The sequence below is a fragment of the Hoplias malabaricus genome, unplaced genomic scaffold, assembly GCF_029633855.1.
Source record: "Hoplias malabaricus isolate fHopMal1 unplaced genomic scaffold, fHopMal1.hap1 scaffold_211, whole genome shotgun sequence".
NCBI lineage: Eukaryota > Metazoa > Chordata > Actinopteri > Characiformes > Erythrinidae > Hoplias > Hoplias malabaricus.
Window position 1 is genome coordinate 19480 of NW_027100931.1, and position 15458 is coordinate 34937.

Sequence of the window (15458 nt, forward strand, 5' to 3'; positions counted from 1 at the left end):
CTCCAGGATCACGGAGCTGTGACAGAGACACCACCAGCTGCTCCACCGTGCCGCTTTACTACACAATTAATTTTTATAGGCACACACAGGGAGCATATCGGATGCTTACGTTAAAGTATGTATCTGGAGTCCACCAACCCACACACTGTGAAACAAGACCCCAGTCAGAAACACAGGGTAAAACGAGCCGCTCTGATTCTGCTCCACTTCTGACGTCAAGTGCAGAGACTTTAGAATGGCCCCGCCCCCTCGTCTGAGTCTGTCCAATCACAGCGCTGGACCCGTGTTTATGTGAGAGCGCAAAGACGAGGTTAAACTCAGCAAAACAGACAACGAGCGCGGAGAAATAAGAGCATTCACGTGGCTAAAGGGGCTTAATTACAGTGGGGTTTTCATCAGCGAGGCTAGGTCTGTACAAAAGGGCTGAAAGTCAGACTGTAGTCGATGTTTACAGTTTCACCACCTCCAACACTGACCACAGAAATCTGGTGAATTAGTCTGTCCTCTGGGACACCGCCGCCTTATGAGGTTGAGAGTGACAGAAGGTTTGTATTAGTTTAGAGGTTTCCTGCCGTCGGTGGAAAAAAAAAATGCCTCTCTGGGCTGTTGTGTAACTGTCGGGTCGATGATGAATGCAGCTGTTGGTGTGAAACCGAAAGCCTCAGACGCGCTCAGACCCAATATTCTCTGCCATTTGTCAGTGTTTTCTAATAAACACCAATGGACACCAGGGTAGAGGCCACAGAGCAGAGCAAGACGGTACTTTTCTAAACATTTAATGAAATTTAAACTTCAAAACTTAATTTACTCATGCAGCATTTGTTTTTAGAAGGGGGATGGGCAGTATCCACATTTTTCATAGCGTCTGTAAATATTAAAAAGTATATGGTACTGCCGTGGGTGGGGGCGCTGTTGAGCTGCGTGAGCCTCGTATCTGAGTGAAGGGTTTTCGGCGCTGTGCAGTTCAGCTGAGCACAGCCCGACAGCGCACACCGACACGTGCTGACGATAAAAACCCGTTTTTGAGAGAGAGCAGGTTTCAGCGCCTGCTGCTGGAGGAACAGAGGAGTTCTAAAATAAGTGAAATAAGACGGTTCTACTCTGTTTAGAAACACAGCTGGCGCTAACAGACACTTGTGGTTTAACACACACCACAGCAGATGATTCTCCAGTGAAAATCTAGTTCAGACTGCTTCCCCAAAATGACAACAAATGTTAAGAGTGAGAGGCAAATAAATACAAAACTCTTCCTCTCTTTTTCTCCTTTTATTCCTCTTTCCTTTCATTTCACTCCCACTCTTCCTCTCTCCCCCTCACATTTGTCTCTAGTTCAATCTCCCACTGACATTTTTCTGTCTCCCTCTCTCTCCATCCCCCTCCATTTCCCCCCCTCCTCTCCGAGTGCAGAGATGGAAACGAGTGAGTCATTAAGTAAATCACATTTGTTGCTTCCTTCTGTATTAAGCCATCTTTCTTTTTTAAAAGAAGCTGAATATTTTTAATAAAATAAACAAAGAACAATGAAGAATTAAATTAACACAGTGCACCTCATAGATATCAGTCCCTCGCAACTAAACCCACACACTGCACGCACACCTCTCAACGCCCGCTCCATGTCTTTCTCACTCACTGGTACCAACGACGGCTGCAACCAAGTTTACAATTGATTCATTTATTGTTCTTTATCGATGATTGATGGATTAATCTGTTCTCACCTGTGTGGCGAGGCTGAGCACCTGCTGGACCAGCTCCTGAGTCTCTGTCGGTTTCTTTAGGAACAACTTCACGATTGCAGTCAGCAACTGGAGCTGCACCTGCACAGAACAGGTGAGCACCAGTAAACACAGGTGAACAAGGGTGAATACAGGTGAGCACCAGTAAACACAGTTGAACAAGGGTGAATACAGGTGAGCACCAGTAAACACAGGTGAACAAGGGTGAATACAGGTGAGCACCAGTAAAAACAGGTGAACAAGGGTGAATACAGGTGAACACAAGTAAACACAGGTGAGCACAAGTAAATGGTGATGAATACAGGTGAACAAAAGCAAACAGGTGAGCATAGTTGAAAAAAAAATACAAGAGAGCACAGGTGAACACAAGCACAGGTGAATAAATATGAGCAGGTTTGAACACATGAATAAAGAGGAGTTACAGGTGTTACACTCCATATTGTGGACAAGGCTAGGCTCATATTGTTCTTCCTGAGGCACGAGTGATCAATCTTTTTGCAGTTATGTCGCCCCCTACTGGAGAGTCATGCGGTTGTGCGATATTTTAAAAACGTGTGGGGCAAAATTAAGAAGGAAAACCAATATCTGCCGGACAGCACCGGCCTGGGGAGCAGTGGAACTGTGTGCTCCGGAGTCATGGCGTTCCTTTGGGATGCCTGCAGTGCCATCAAATGCCTACAGCACAGTTCAAATATCTAGAGAAAAGCCCTTCCAGATGAGACTGTTACTGCTGTGTGTGTGTGTGTGTGTTACCTGTGTGCTCTCGTCATGGAATCCCTCCAGGAAGCTCTCCAGCAGCTCGTCTGCATTGTCGATCCTCTCAGCGTATTCCCCCACGATCCAGATCATCGCCGCTCTGGCCTCGGGCTCGTCCAGAGAGTCCAGATTCTCACACAGGGTGGCAATCACACTCTCATACCTGCGCGCGCGCGCACACACACACACAGTATGTTTTTAGAATGCTTCTTTCTAGAGAAACATACACATCTTTATTAGTGAACAGTGGTGGTGAATGGAACCAGACGTCCTCCACTAACATCCTCACTGTCTTGCTGCCTGTGGTGGTGACTGAGGGGAAACGTGGCCACTGTCCTCTGTGAGGCTTTAACGCTCAGGGGATGAACAGAGCAGAAACGAGTGAACAGGTGGAAGAATATTCAGAAAATATAGTGAAGACAGAGAGAGGGAGAGAGAGAAAGAGAGACAGAGATGAAAAGAAGAAGTGAGAGAGGAAAAGAAAGAGGACTCAAAGAAAGTGCCAGAAAAAATTCTATTATGATACTGTCACAAGATGATACGAGGTGTGTGTGTGTGTGTTGTCTAGTGTGAGGAGAACAGTGATTCTGAGACCAGCGTACTGCCCACTTGACATTCATGTAATGAATACATTCAGCACAGCTGTCAGGGAGAGATAAACTCATTCTGTCGCTCCAGAGTGTGTGTGTGTGTGTGTGTGTGGAGAGGAGAGAGTCAGACATACTTGTTTGGGTATTTGCGGAAAATGTCCTTGATGACCACAATGGCCTCCTGCACAACGTAGTTCACCTTCGTCTGAATCAGATCCAGTAGAGTACTGACACACCGCTCCGCTGATTGCTGAGAGAGAGAGAGAGAGAGAGAGAGAGAGAGAGAGAGACAGAGAAACAGAGAGAGCGAGCGAGAGAGAGCGAGGGGAGAGAGAGAGAATAAAAATACACACGCAGTCAGAATTCCCTCCATCTTCTTCACACAGGCGGCGGCTGAGTCAATATTTCATTAGCTTCAATTGGTTTTTCCGCAAAGAAAGACGTGATTTTGTAAGAGCTCCTGGAGAACAGCAGCGTTCCACTCGATCAATCAGACTCTCGTCGATCAATCACAGACTAATATCTGGAATCAAGGCTAATGCATTAAATAATCAACCACTGCCAAGTGGTTCCTCAATAAAATCATCTGAGTCTAAACTGGCTGCTGTTTTCTCACCGCGCAGTGGAGCCATGTCCCCAATACAGCCCCCAAACACACCCAAGCCCACTTTACCCGGGGAGGGGGGGGGGGTCATGCTGTGTTTCCAATCCCACCGGGGCATGGGGAGGGGGAGGTGTGTGTAGCTCGCGCAGCAGGGTTTCAGTTTTTACACATCCTTTAATAAAGCAGGCAGATTTGAATGGAAACTCACCTCCACTTTGATGGCGCAGCGTCCGATCGCACGGACGGCCTTTCGGACAAAGTCCACGTCCACCTCAGTGGCGTACTCCTTCAGCTCCGCCAGGACCTGCGCACGGAACACACAACGCCATGCATCAAAACACACACTACACTGTCAAATCAAGAGAGAGAGAGAAAGAGAGAGAGAGAGACGGAAAAAGGACAAAGACGTGGACTTTTAAAAACAAGAAAGAAAGCAACAATAAAAATGGAGGAGAATAGGATGAAGAGAGAGCTAGAGAGAAAGAGAGAGAAAGAGAGAAAGAAAGAGAGAGAGAGAGAGAGAAAGAAAGAGAAGGGGAAAAAAGTGGGATAATATAAAGTCAGAAAAGGATCAAATTCTCAGAAGGCTGTTCTCCTCATGTCTCATGTGTGTGTGTGTGTGTGTGTTACCTGTGCGATGTTGGCCTGGGAGGCCAGGCGGATCATAATGTCCAGTTTCTCCAGTTTGACGTAGATGGGGTCGTTATATTTCACAAAAAACACCTTCATCTCGTGCTTCAGGATCTCAGGCCTAAACACAGAGCAACAACAGACCGACTGAGTGCAGCGTGGAGGAGGGACTTTTAATTTGAAGGCGACTGAGTGTTTGCTGCAGAGGGAGCGTGTTCACACACTGAACCCTCAACGCCTGCTAAACAAGTCACAATAATATTTACATTTCTGCTCCAGGGCATGCGTGTCTCTGCTGTTCCCTAAAGCAGGCTTCAAGCTGTAAAAAGGCTTTTCACCTACACTTTCTTTAAAAACTCGAGTTCCAATAGTGTTTTTACGGAAGTAGAACGTGCGTTAGAGAAGCTAAACAGAGTAGAACCGTCTTATTTCACTTATTTTAGAACTCCTCTGTTCCTCCAGCAGCAGGCGCTGAAACCTGCTCTCTCTCAGAAACAGGTTTTTATCGTCATCACGTGTCGGTGTGCACTGTCGGGCTGTGCTCAGCTGAACTGCACAGCTCCAAAAACCCTTCACTCGACTTTGTGCTCACAGCCTGTCCTTTCATAACTTAGGGTTCCTACATCATTTAAACAATGTTTATTTAAACTAATTTCACTTCAGTCTGTGAAATAATGTCTAAAGCTGAATAACAACATTACAATCCCTCACCGTTTCTGGACGATGAGGTTGATGTTCCTCAGAGCCACATACTGCAGTTCTGGCTCAGCCGAGAGCAGAGTGACCAGAGGAGGGGCCAGTTTCTTTAGAAGAGTTCCGTAATAATCCAGATCCTTCGGCAGCATCTCCATAAACTTCATCAGCACTTTCACGGCCGACAGAACCACGGCGGAGTTCGCGTGAGACAGCCTTGGAGTCACACGCTCACAGATACTGTGGAGACAAAACAAAAGCAGAACACTCAGACCTCAGTCCACGCATGAGCCTAAAGCCACCAAGCCCAATGCCAAGAGTCAGCCAGAGTATGAAGTAGTGGGCTGTGGAGCAGAGGAACTGCGCATGGAGCTCCATCCAGTTCCTCTGGGTTGAGTTGGAGTGGTGTTTGTGATCAAGAACTAACCACCAAGACCAGCCCCTGACCTTACTGAGGTTTATGAGGCTGAACACCATCAGACCCTCACAGAAAAGGTCCAACAGCTAACATCATTCCAGAAAACTAGAGTCGCATGTTCTGGATAATGTTAATTAAGGTGAACTCAACCCAAACCCATTGGTGATTTATTTAAAGAATAGTGCACTACAACACGGCCCCTAAGAATGAAGAGTTCTGCTTCTGCTTTGACCTCTGACCTCTGAGACTCGCGGTCGTCTCTGGGCGTGTAGTTGGCCAAACAGTCGAGGATGAAGATCTGCCCCCACTCCGTGCACTCGTTTAGAGCTGTCAGCAGCTTGTTGATGGTCTGAGGGTTCAGGTCCAGCAGGTTACTGTTGGGATGTGACTCTGCAATCTCAGAGAGCGCCGCCACAGCATTCGCTACCACCTTAAAAACAAAGGATCAAGAAGAAAGAAGGATACACACAGAGACACAAGGAGAAACACATGTCAAGGCAAGACAGGGTAAGTGTATTTACAGATCACCTTTCATACACAAGGGAAATTCAAAATCCTTGTTATCAGTCAGAAAGAAGGAAAAGAAAAAAACTCCACTATTCACTGCATAGTGCAAGTACAATGGTGCTTTTCCACTGCAGGGTCCCTGCTCTACTCGTCTCCTCTCCTCCTCCACCAGGTGAATCAGGTCCTGGTTCTGGAGGCGGGTTCTTGTTTAGTGGCTGTTCTCTCGTGGTTCAGAGCGAGTCGAGTAGGGACTAAACCGTGGCGTGTAAACCTTGCAGAGCGCTGATTGTCCAGAGAGAGTCGTCACTCTACGCCACGCAACGCAGACGACCAGCACCAACTCTCCATCTGTAAAATCTCCAGCTGCAGCAGAGATCACGTTTGTTTTTATCCGACTCACGACAGCAGCTCGTAAAATGACGCCGTGGTCTTTTGAGGAGGTTCAAACGCTCCTTGGATCGGTGGCCGACGAAAGAATCCAGCGAGAGCTGGACGCTGCAACAAGGAAGGAATAAACTCTACTGATCTGTCTGAACTGATGACGGAGCTGTGTTCAGTCCCAAACAACAACAACACGCCAATACACCATGAGTAAACACCGCTTAACGTTACCGCCGCCGTTGTTGTGGTTTCCAAAGCCCACTGTTCCCCTTAGAGACGGGGTTAGAGACGACACTGATACATTTTGGGGGGGGGAGGGGGGGGGGTGCTGTGGGAGTGGAAAACCCACCAGGAACCAATCAGAGAGTAGAGTCCAGTAGAGTCGGGACCACAAAGTGGAAAAGCACCATAACATGGCCCCTATACAGAGTACTCTTCACTGTACATTGCACTGTAACGTGGCTCACCATGGGATTGGAGTCAGAGATGAGGTCCTTCAGAGTGTCCAGAAAGCCCTGGTCCTCCACCAGCTGGGCGTTAATGTCGTGGAGCTTGGCCACACACACCGCCGCTGTCTTCCTCACATAGGGGTCTTCATCCTTCAGACACTTCCTCAGGGGCTCACACAGATACTCTGTGATCTTATCCACACGGATACAGCCCATGGTCCTCACCGCCAGAGCTCGGATCAGAGGGTTCGGGTCCTCACAGTCCTGCCGCAGAGCAGAAACCAGATCAGATTCAGACATCACTCTTCCCTAATCTAATTCCACATACTGGAACACACATCTAATACCTGGATAACGCTGGACTGGTCTGATCTTAAACAAGCTTAACGCTAGGCCTTTAACATTCGGTACTGTTCTGGAGCCGTTATGTGGACTGTTTATAAACCGTGGTTATCTTAAATTCATATTTCATTTATTTAGTATTTTTAAACAGTTTCATATTCCAATTCCAACATGTGAATGTTCCTGATAACATCTTCGCTTTATGTTCATTGCTCTTTAAAAAGAGGGACAAATCAGTGGCATGAAATGGTCTTATTGTCATAACATAACATGGTTCATCTCAGGGGTCAGGAACAACCGGAGCGCGGTCCCGGTTCAGACCCAGACTCTGTCCGATCCGGACCTGGACCTGTAGCTGATAAACCACTAAGAGCTGTTTAGTTGTGAACAGAGTGTGTGTGTCTGAAGAGGTGTGACTCTTCTAGTCGTTACGGTGCAGGTTCAGCGCTCCAGGAAACTCACCGACCAATCACATGTGTTTCTGCATATCACACGTGAGGCTCCTCAGCCAATCAGATCTGTGCATTATGACGAGCGCTGTGACTCCACTGAGTGACACACACAGGGCAGGGTCCAGACGCCGCTGTCCTGGGGCCAGTAAAAACAGCCCGAGGGACGAGATCAAAGCTCTTTAGGACACTTTCGGGACGACGGTGCGGTGCGAGTTAAAACCAGAGACTTTAATAATAAAGGAACGATTACGGGCTGAAATTCTTAACTCTGAACATGGATTCTGTTTACGGATAAAGTCCCGCCCTCCAGCAGTAAGAGCCAATCAGATCGCTGCTAATGGAAAAGCAGTAAAGTCAACTGCAACTACAAGGAATTTATGTAAAATGTGCGATTTCTTTTCAAAATCATTGTTTTATTTGTAAATTTTACTTGAAACGATTAAAGGACATTTTATTTATAGTATTTATTATTTATATTTATTAATAAATCTTGGTACCCCCTGTCTATCGCAATTAATTCTGTGACAACATATCGAACACACAAATGATGTTGTTTCTTTTAAATGCCTGTAGTGACAGATCGACTCAGCGCTTATTTTACTATATTTTGTAAAAACACATCACTACTAATCTGTGACACTAATCACTGGGGATCATTCCACACACACACACAAACACACCTTGACGAAGGTGTTGACTGCCATTATGGCCATATCTGGCTGGCTCTTGGCGTAGTTCATCAGATAGAGATAGACCAGTTTCTTCAGCTCCAGATTATCAGTCTGCATGCAGTTCACCACATCAGGGAAGAGGGCGCTACACAGAGACAAGCACAGGGTTGAGGTTTCTCCTTATTTTACAGGCGACACATTCAAGGTGCAGTCATCACGGACAAATCAGTGGAGCTCAAACTGACTCAAGCAACTTATAAATATATAACACATACCCTCCATCTCCGTCCTCCAAACCTCCTCCTCCTCTACCACAGTGAGGGGTGTCAGGTGTGTGTCCTGCTACTCACCTCACATCTTTCCCCACTGTCATCGAGGCAATGACCTTCTTCACCGCCTCCTTCTTCTTCTCCTTTTTATCACTGTTCAGCTCCGCCTTCAGCTCGAAGATCTCCCCTGTGAGCGGACACACACACACACACACACATAATGAGATGAGACTACCAGAGTGCTTCCTCTCTTCACTTTAGAGCATTCACCCAGTCACTCTCACACTTCAGCTTGTTAGTGTGTGTTGTGCTGGTGTAGAGTGGATCAGACACAGCAGTGCTGCTGGACTTTTTAAACCCCTCAGTGTCTGGACTGAGAACAGTCCACCGACCAAAAACATCAAGCCGACAGCGTCCTGTGTCACTGATGAAGGACTAGAGGACAAGCGACACACACTGTGCAGCGACAGATGAGCTACTGTCTCTGACTGTCGTGGACCAACGAGGGAGGAGTGTCTCACAGAGTGGACAGAGAGTGGACACAGGGTTTAAAAACTCCAGCAGCACTGCTGTGTCTGATCCACTCTACACCAGCACAACACACACTAACACACCACCACCACGTCAGTGTCACTGCAGCGCTGAGAATGATCCACCACCACATCACACCTGCTCTGTGGGGGTCCTGAGCGCTGAGGAACAGGGGGAGAGGGGGGTAATAAAGTATGCAGAGCAACAGATGGATCACAGTCTGTAATACAGAACTACAAGGGTCTGGACAATGTCTATCCGTCTGAAGAACAAGGGAACTAAAGAAAGAAGGGAAGAAGAGCACACATCAGGTTTCACTCACCTTTCTTGGTCGTGGTGAAGTATTTTGAGTCCGTCATCTTTGATCCCAAGCCTCTGTTTTCCTGTAAAACAGGCAACAATACGTCACGCAAATCAAGAATCTACAGCCTTCTTCAATCACAGCCTGAGAATAAAAGACAGCGAGAGAGCGACGGTGTTTAAAAGACAACAACAGAGACAGGAAGCTCCAAAAGTGCATGTTCAGGGAAATTAAAGGAAGCTCCGTTCCTGGTGACCCTCACCTTCAGGGTGCTCTGAGCCCCCCCCCCAAAAAGCCCCCGCACACACGGTCCTCAAATCTCTATTCCTTAGTCAGCAAGCTCAGGAGACACGCCCCCTTCTCGCTCTTAGGTTTTCCCTTTCATCAAGTTGTGAATTTTGAAAAAGCCAAAGAAAAACCTGAATCCCAAAATTCAACACACTAAAGTAAAAGAAGAAAAAGAACAATGCAATAATCGTAACTGGGTAACACTCACACAGTCACTCTCACACTCACACACAGTCACTTTCACACAGTCTCTCGGTCACTCTCACGGTCACTGATATACAGTCACTGTCACACTCTCCTGGTCATGCTCCTGGTCACTGATATACAGTCACTGTCACACTCTCCTGGTCATGCTCACGGTCACTCATATACAGTCACTGTCACACTCTCCCGGTCACTCTCACTGTCACTGATATACAGTCACTGTCACACTCTCCCGGTCACTCTCACTGTCACTCATATACAGTCACTGTCACACTCTCCCGGTCACTCTCACTGTCACTGATATACAGTCACTGTCACACTCTCCTCGTCATGCTCCTGGTCACTCACATACAGTCACTGTCACACTCTCCCGCTCACTCTCACAGTCACTGATATACAGTCACTGTCACACTCTCCTGGTCATGCTCCCGGTCACTGATATACAGTCACTGTCACACTCTCCCGGTCACTCTCACACAGTCACTCTCCCGGTCACTCATATACAGTCACTGTCACACTCTCCCGCTCACTCTCACAGTCACTGATATACAGTCACTGTCACACTCTCCTGGTCATGCTCCCGGTCACTGATATACAGTCACTGTCACACTCTCCCGGTCACTCTCACACAGTCACTCTCCCGGTCACTCATATACAGTCACTGTCACACTCTCCCGGTCACTCTCCCGGTCACTGATATACAGTCACTGTCACACTCTCCTGGACATGCTCACGGTCATACTCTCCTGAACATGCTCCCGGTCACTGATATACAGTCACTGTCACACTCTCCTGGTCATGCTCCCGGTCACACTCTCCTGATCATGCTCCCGGTCACTGATATACAGTCACTGTCACACTCTCCCGGTCACTCTCACGGTCACTGATATACAGTCACTGTCACACTCTCCCGGTCACTCTCACAGTCACTCTTCTGGTCACGCTTCCGGTCACTCTCACACACTCTCCCGGTCACTCATATACAGTCACTGTCACACTCTCCCGGTCACTCTCACACAGTCACTTTCCCGGTCACTCATATACAGTCACGGTCACACTCTCCCGGTCACTGATATACAGTCACTGTCACACTCTCCCGGTCACTCTCACGGTCACTGATATACAGTCACTGTCACACTCTCCTGGTCATGCTCCCGGTCACTCATATACAGTCACTGTCACACTCTCCCGGTCACTCTCACTCTCACTGATATACAGTCACTGTCACACTCTCCCGGTCACTCATATACAGTCACTGTCACACTCTCCCGGTCACTCATATACAGTCACTGTCACACTCTCCCGGTCACTCTCACTCTCACTGATATACAGTCACTGTCACACTCTCCCGGTCACTCATATACAGTCACTGTCACACTCTCCCGGTCACTCATATACAGTCACTGTCACACTCTCCTGGTCACTCATATACAGTCACTATCACACTCTCCCGGTCACTCATATACAGTCACTGTCACACTCTCCCGGTCACTGATATAGAGTCACTGTCACACTTTCCCGGTCACTCTCACGGTCACACTCTCCTGCTCATGCTCACTGTCACTGATATACAGTCACTGTCACACTCTCCTGGTTATGCTCCCGGTCACTCATATACAGTCACTGTCACACTCTCCCGGTCACTCTCACACAGTCACTCTCCCGGTCACTCATATACAGTCACTGTCACACTCTCCCGGTCACTCTCCCGGTCACTGATATACAGTCACTGTCACACTCTCCTGGACATGCTCCCGGTCACTGATATACAGTCACTGTCACACTCTCCTGGTCATGCTCCCGGTCACTGATATACAGTCACTGTCACACTCTCCCGGTCACTGATATACAGTCACTGTCACACTCTCCTGGTCATGCTCCCGGTCACTCATATACAGTCACTGTCACACTCTCTGGTCACTCATATACAGTCACTGTCACACTCTCCCGGTCGCTCTCAGTCACTCTCCTGGTCACTCATATACAGTCACTGTCACACTCTCCCGGTCACTCTCACGGTCACTGATATACAGTCACTGTCACACTCTCCTGGTCATGCTCCCGGTCACTGATATACAGTCACTGTCACACTCTCCCGGTCACTCTCACGGTCACTCATATACAGTCACTGTCACACTCTCCTGGTCATGCTCCCGGTCACTGATATACAGTCACTGTCACACTCTCCCGGTCACTGATATACAGTCACTGTCACACTCTCCTGGTCATGCTCCCGGTCACTCATATACAGTCACTGTCACACTCTCTGGTCACTCTCAGTCACTCTCCTGGTCACTCATATACAGTCACTGTCACACTCTCCCGGTCACTCTCCCGATCACTCATAAACAGTTACTGTCACACTCTCCCGGTCACTGATATACAGTCACTGTCACACTCTCCTGGTCATGCTCACGGTCACACTCTCCTGATCATGCTCCCGGTCACTCATATACAGTCACTGTCACACTCTCCCGGTCACTCTCACGGTCACTGATATACAGTCACTGTCACACTCTCCTGGTCATGCTCACGGTCACTCATATACAGTCACTGTCACACTCTCCCGGTCACTCTCACTGTCACTGATATACAGTCACTGTCACACTGTCCCGGTCACTCTCACGGTCACTCATATACAGTCACTGTCACACTCTCCCGGTCACTCATATACAGTCACTGTCACACTCTCCCGGTCACTCTCACACAGTCACTTTCCCGGTCACTCATATACAGTCACGGTCACACTCTCCCGGTCACTGATATACAGTCACTGTCACACTCTCCCGGTCACTCTCACGGTCACTGATATACAGTCACTGTCACACTCTCCCGGTCACTCTCACGGTCACTGATATACAGTCACTGTCACACTCTCCTGGTCATGCTCCCGGTCACTCATATACAGTCACTGTCACACTCTCCCGGTCACTCTCACTCTCACTGATATACAGTCACTGTCACACTCTCCCGGTCACTCATATACAGTCACTGTCACACTCTCCTGGTCACTCATATACAGTCACTGTCACACTCTCCCGGTCACTCATATACAGTCACTGTCACACTCTCCCGGTCGCTCTCACAGTCACTCTCCTGGTCACGCTCCCGGTCACTCTCACACACTCTCCCAGTCACTTTTAGAGCTCCATGTGAGAGGGAGAGAGAGATACATGGAGAAAATGAGAGACTGCACATTTTTTTCAGTCTGAAGTGGAAAGTTTACTCAAAGACTGCTGCACAGTACAGAGAAAGAGACAGAGACACACACATCAATGTCGTCTAAGATTTCTTCACATAAATATAGTGGATTGAAAACAACTTATCTTGCATTATTTTTTCTGCTGAAATGCCTTTATTCTCCCTCTCTCTCTGTGCGTCTTTCTCTCTCTCTCTCTCTCTCTCTTCCTCTTATCCACCCTCTCTGTCTGACCCTCACCTCCAGAGCTCAGAGATCTCACGAACAGACCCAGGGCCATAAGAACACTTAAAGAGCCCATATCCTACATTTCTGTCCCTCCTGTAAACAAACCAGGGGCGGGTCACGAAGCAGGACTCTATCAGAGAAAGTAGGAAAGGAGCTGAAACCCATCACTTTATAAGTTGCTTGAGTCAGTTTGAGCTCCACTGATTTGTCCGTGATGACTGCACCTTGAACGTGTCGCCTGTAACTGGGAAACAGCCTCCAGACCAGGCGCTGTTCATACTGTTTACATTTTAGTGTCAATGGATCCTGTGCATTGTTCATCAATAATATACATATAACTCTAACACACACACACACACACACACTACAGTGTACAGATCACACTCCGCACTGAAACTAACACACACACACACACACAGATACAGTAATAAACACACGCACACATTTTCAAACACTAGTACACTCAAACACATTTTCACCCAACCTCATACACTAATACATTCACACACACACACACATCTTCATACACTAATATAAAATACAAATGCTCAAACTAATACACAATACTTAATACACTCTCACACAATTTCATACCGTAATACACATACACACACACACACATTAATACACTAATACAAAACCAACGGATACACAACTTCACACAGTAATACACTGGTACATATACAGTACACACACACACATCCATACAGTAATACATATACACACACACACACTTTTCAAACACATTCATACAATAATACAAGTAAATACACACATTCATACACACACACAATGGTGGCCTTATCTCTCAGGGGCTGTTCTACTCCGAGTGACTGTTGAAGCCTAGCCGAGGATCATTCTGAAATTTTGAAAATGTGGTGTATTGCCACTTTAAACCTGTCAGCGCTGTCAGTGGTGTTTATTAAAGTTAACAAGCAGTTAACAGTTAACTAAAGTAGCTCACAGCCCTGTCACCCCATACACAGTCTCTGATTAAACAAATATCACGTCAGTTCCACCTTAAATTCTGTTTGATATTTGATATTCAGGTTCTGAAATATTTAAGGCTTTCGCCATTAGGAAGCAGGTGTATTAAAGGAGGGCAACGTTAAAGCAGCTTGTCATACAATTCATATTTTAATTTCTATAGATTTAAACCCGCTCACACTAAAAATATCTGTCTGAAGGTACATAGTGCTATTTAAGGTGGAATTTAAAGTTAGAAATAAGGCTGTGTGCGGTAAACACGGGCCAAGCGAGAACTGGCTCGAGTTGCTAAGCTAAATCCTAAATTAGAACTAAAACTACCACAAAAACAAGAAAGCGGGCTGTATTTCCGTCTCAGAGAATAAAAATAAATTTAACCCGTGTCCACTCACGCATAGCTGACTCGCCCACTCCATTTCACCGAAGTAAACTCAAAATGAATGGAGCCGCGCTCAATGCTAACGCTGCTAACGGATGAATGCAAACCGACGGCAAATGGCTAGCAGATGCTAACGCAGGAGCTAAAGCCACGACCTTCTTAAATCCGGGTTTAATCCTTTAATCCTGAACACCGGACAGAAATAAACACACACGCCCACAGGAGTTCAAACCAGCCGCTGTGGAGAAGATGCGGAGCTCGGGACAGAGTTTAAAACCTCACCAAGTCAAGAACAGTGGAGTTTGCTGGAGTCCGGCCTTCTTAGCTATGTTCACTCCCTCTGAGTCTGATACACACTTCCTACTGCACTCTCTCTCTCTCTCTCTCTCTCACACTCTCACACACTCACACACACACACACACACACACACACACACACACACACACACACACACACACACACACACAATACTAAACAGACAGAGTTTTGTACACACACTCATTAATTCACATAACACATTTATATTTAATATTACACACGCACAACTAGACTGTTGTGTACACAGGTTTACACTATGTATTTGTATAAGAGTTATATCCATATACATTATTAATCACACATCTAAACTCATATATTCATAGAACAGAGTAATATTCATACATTGTTATACACAGATACACATTTACAACACACACACATGTTTATACACTAATACACACTAACACTAAAAGATCTCACATAATCATTCATTCATGCATTCATTGTCTGTAACCCTTATCCAGTTCAGGGCAGTGGAACACACCCTGGAGGGGGCGCCAGTCCTTCACAGGGCGACACACATTCAC

The 15458-nt window shown here is 46.9% G+C and overlaps 1 protein-coding gene across 1 annotated transcript in view; it reads right to left on the minus strand.

Annotated features, from left to right (window-relative positions):
- LOC136682407 (AP-1 complex subunit beta-1-like) overlaps positions 1 to 14831 on the minus strand; it is a 33221-nt gene extending 18390 nt beyond the window's left edge. The window contains exons 1-12 of the mRNA XM_066658876.1: positions 14626 to 14831; positions 9349 to 9409; positions 8577 to 8682; positions 8236 to 8371; positions 6780 to 7025; positions 5664 to 5854; positions 5025 to 5246; positions 4314 to 4434; positions 3892 to 3987; positions 3214 to 3329; positions 2487 to 2652; positions 1716 to 1814 (exon numbers count right to left, since the gene is read on the minus strand). Coding sequence (XP_066514973.1) covers positions 1716 to 1814; positions 2487 to 2652; positions 3214 to 3329; positions 3892 to 3987; positions 4314 to 4434; positions 5025 to 5246; positions 5664 to 5854; positions 6780 to 7025; positions 8236 to 8371; positions 8577 to 8682; positions 9349 to 9409; positions 14626 to 14649 — 1584 coding nt within the window. The 5' untranslated portion in view covers positions 14650 to 14831. The remainder of the gene's footprint in view (positions 1 to 1715; positions 1815 to 2486; positions 2653 to 3213; positions 3330 to 3891; positions 3988 to 4313; positions 4435 to 5024; positions 5247 to 5663; positions 5855 to 6779; positions 7026 to 8235; positions 8372 to 8576; positions 8683 to 9348; positions 9410 to 14625) is intronic.
- Positions 14832 to 15458: the final 627 nt, after the last annotated feature.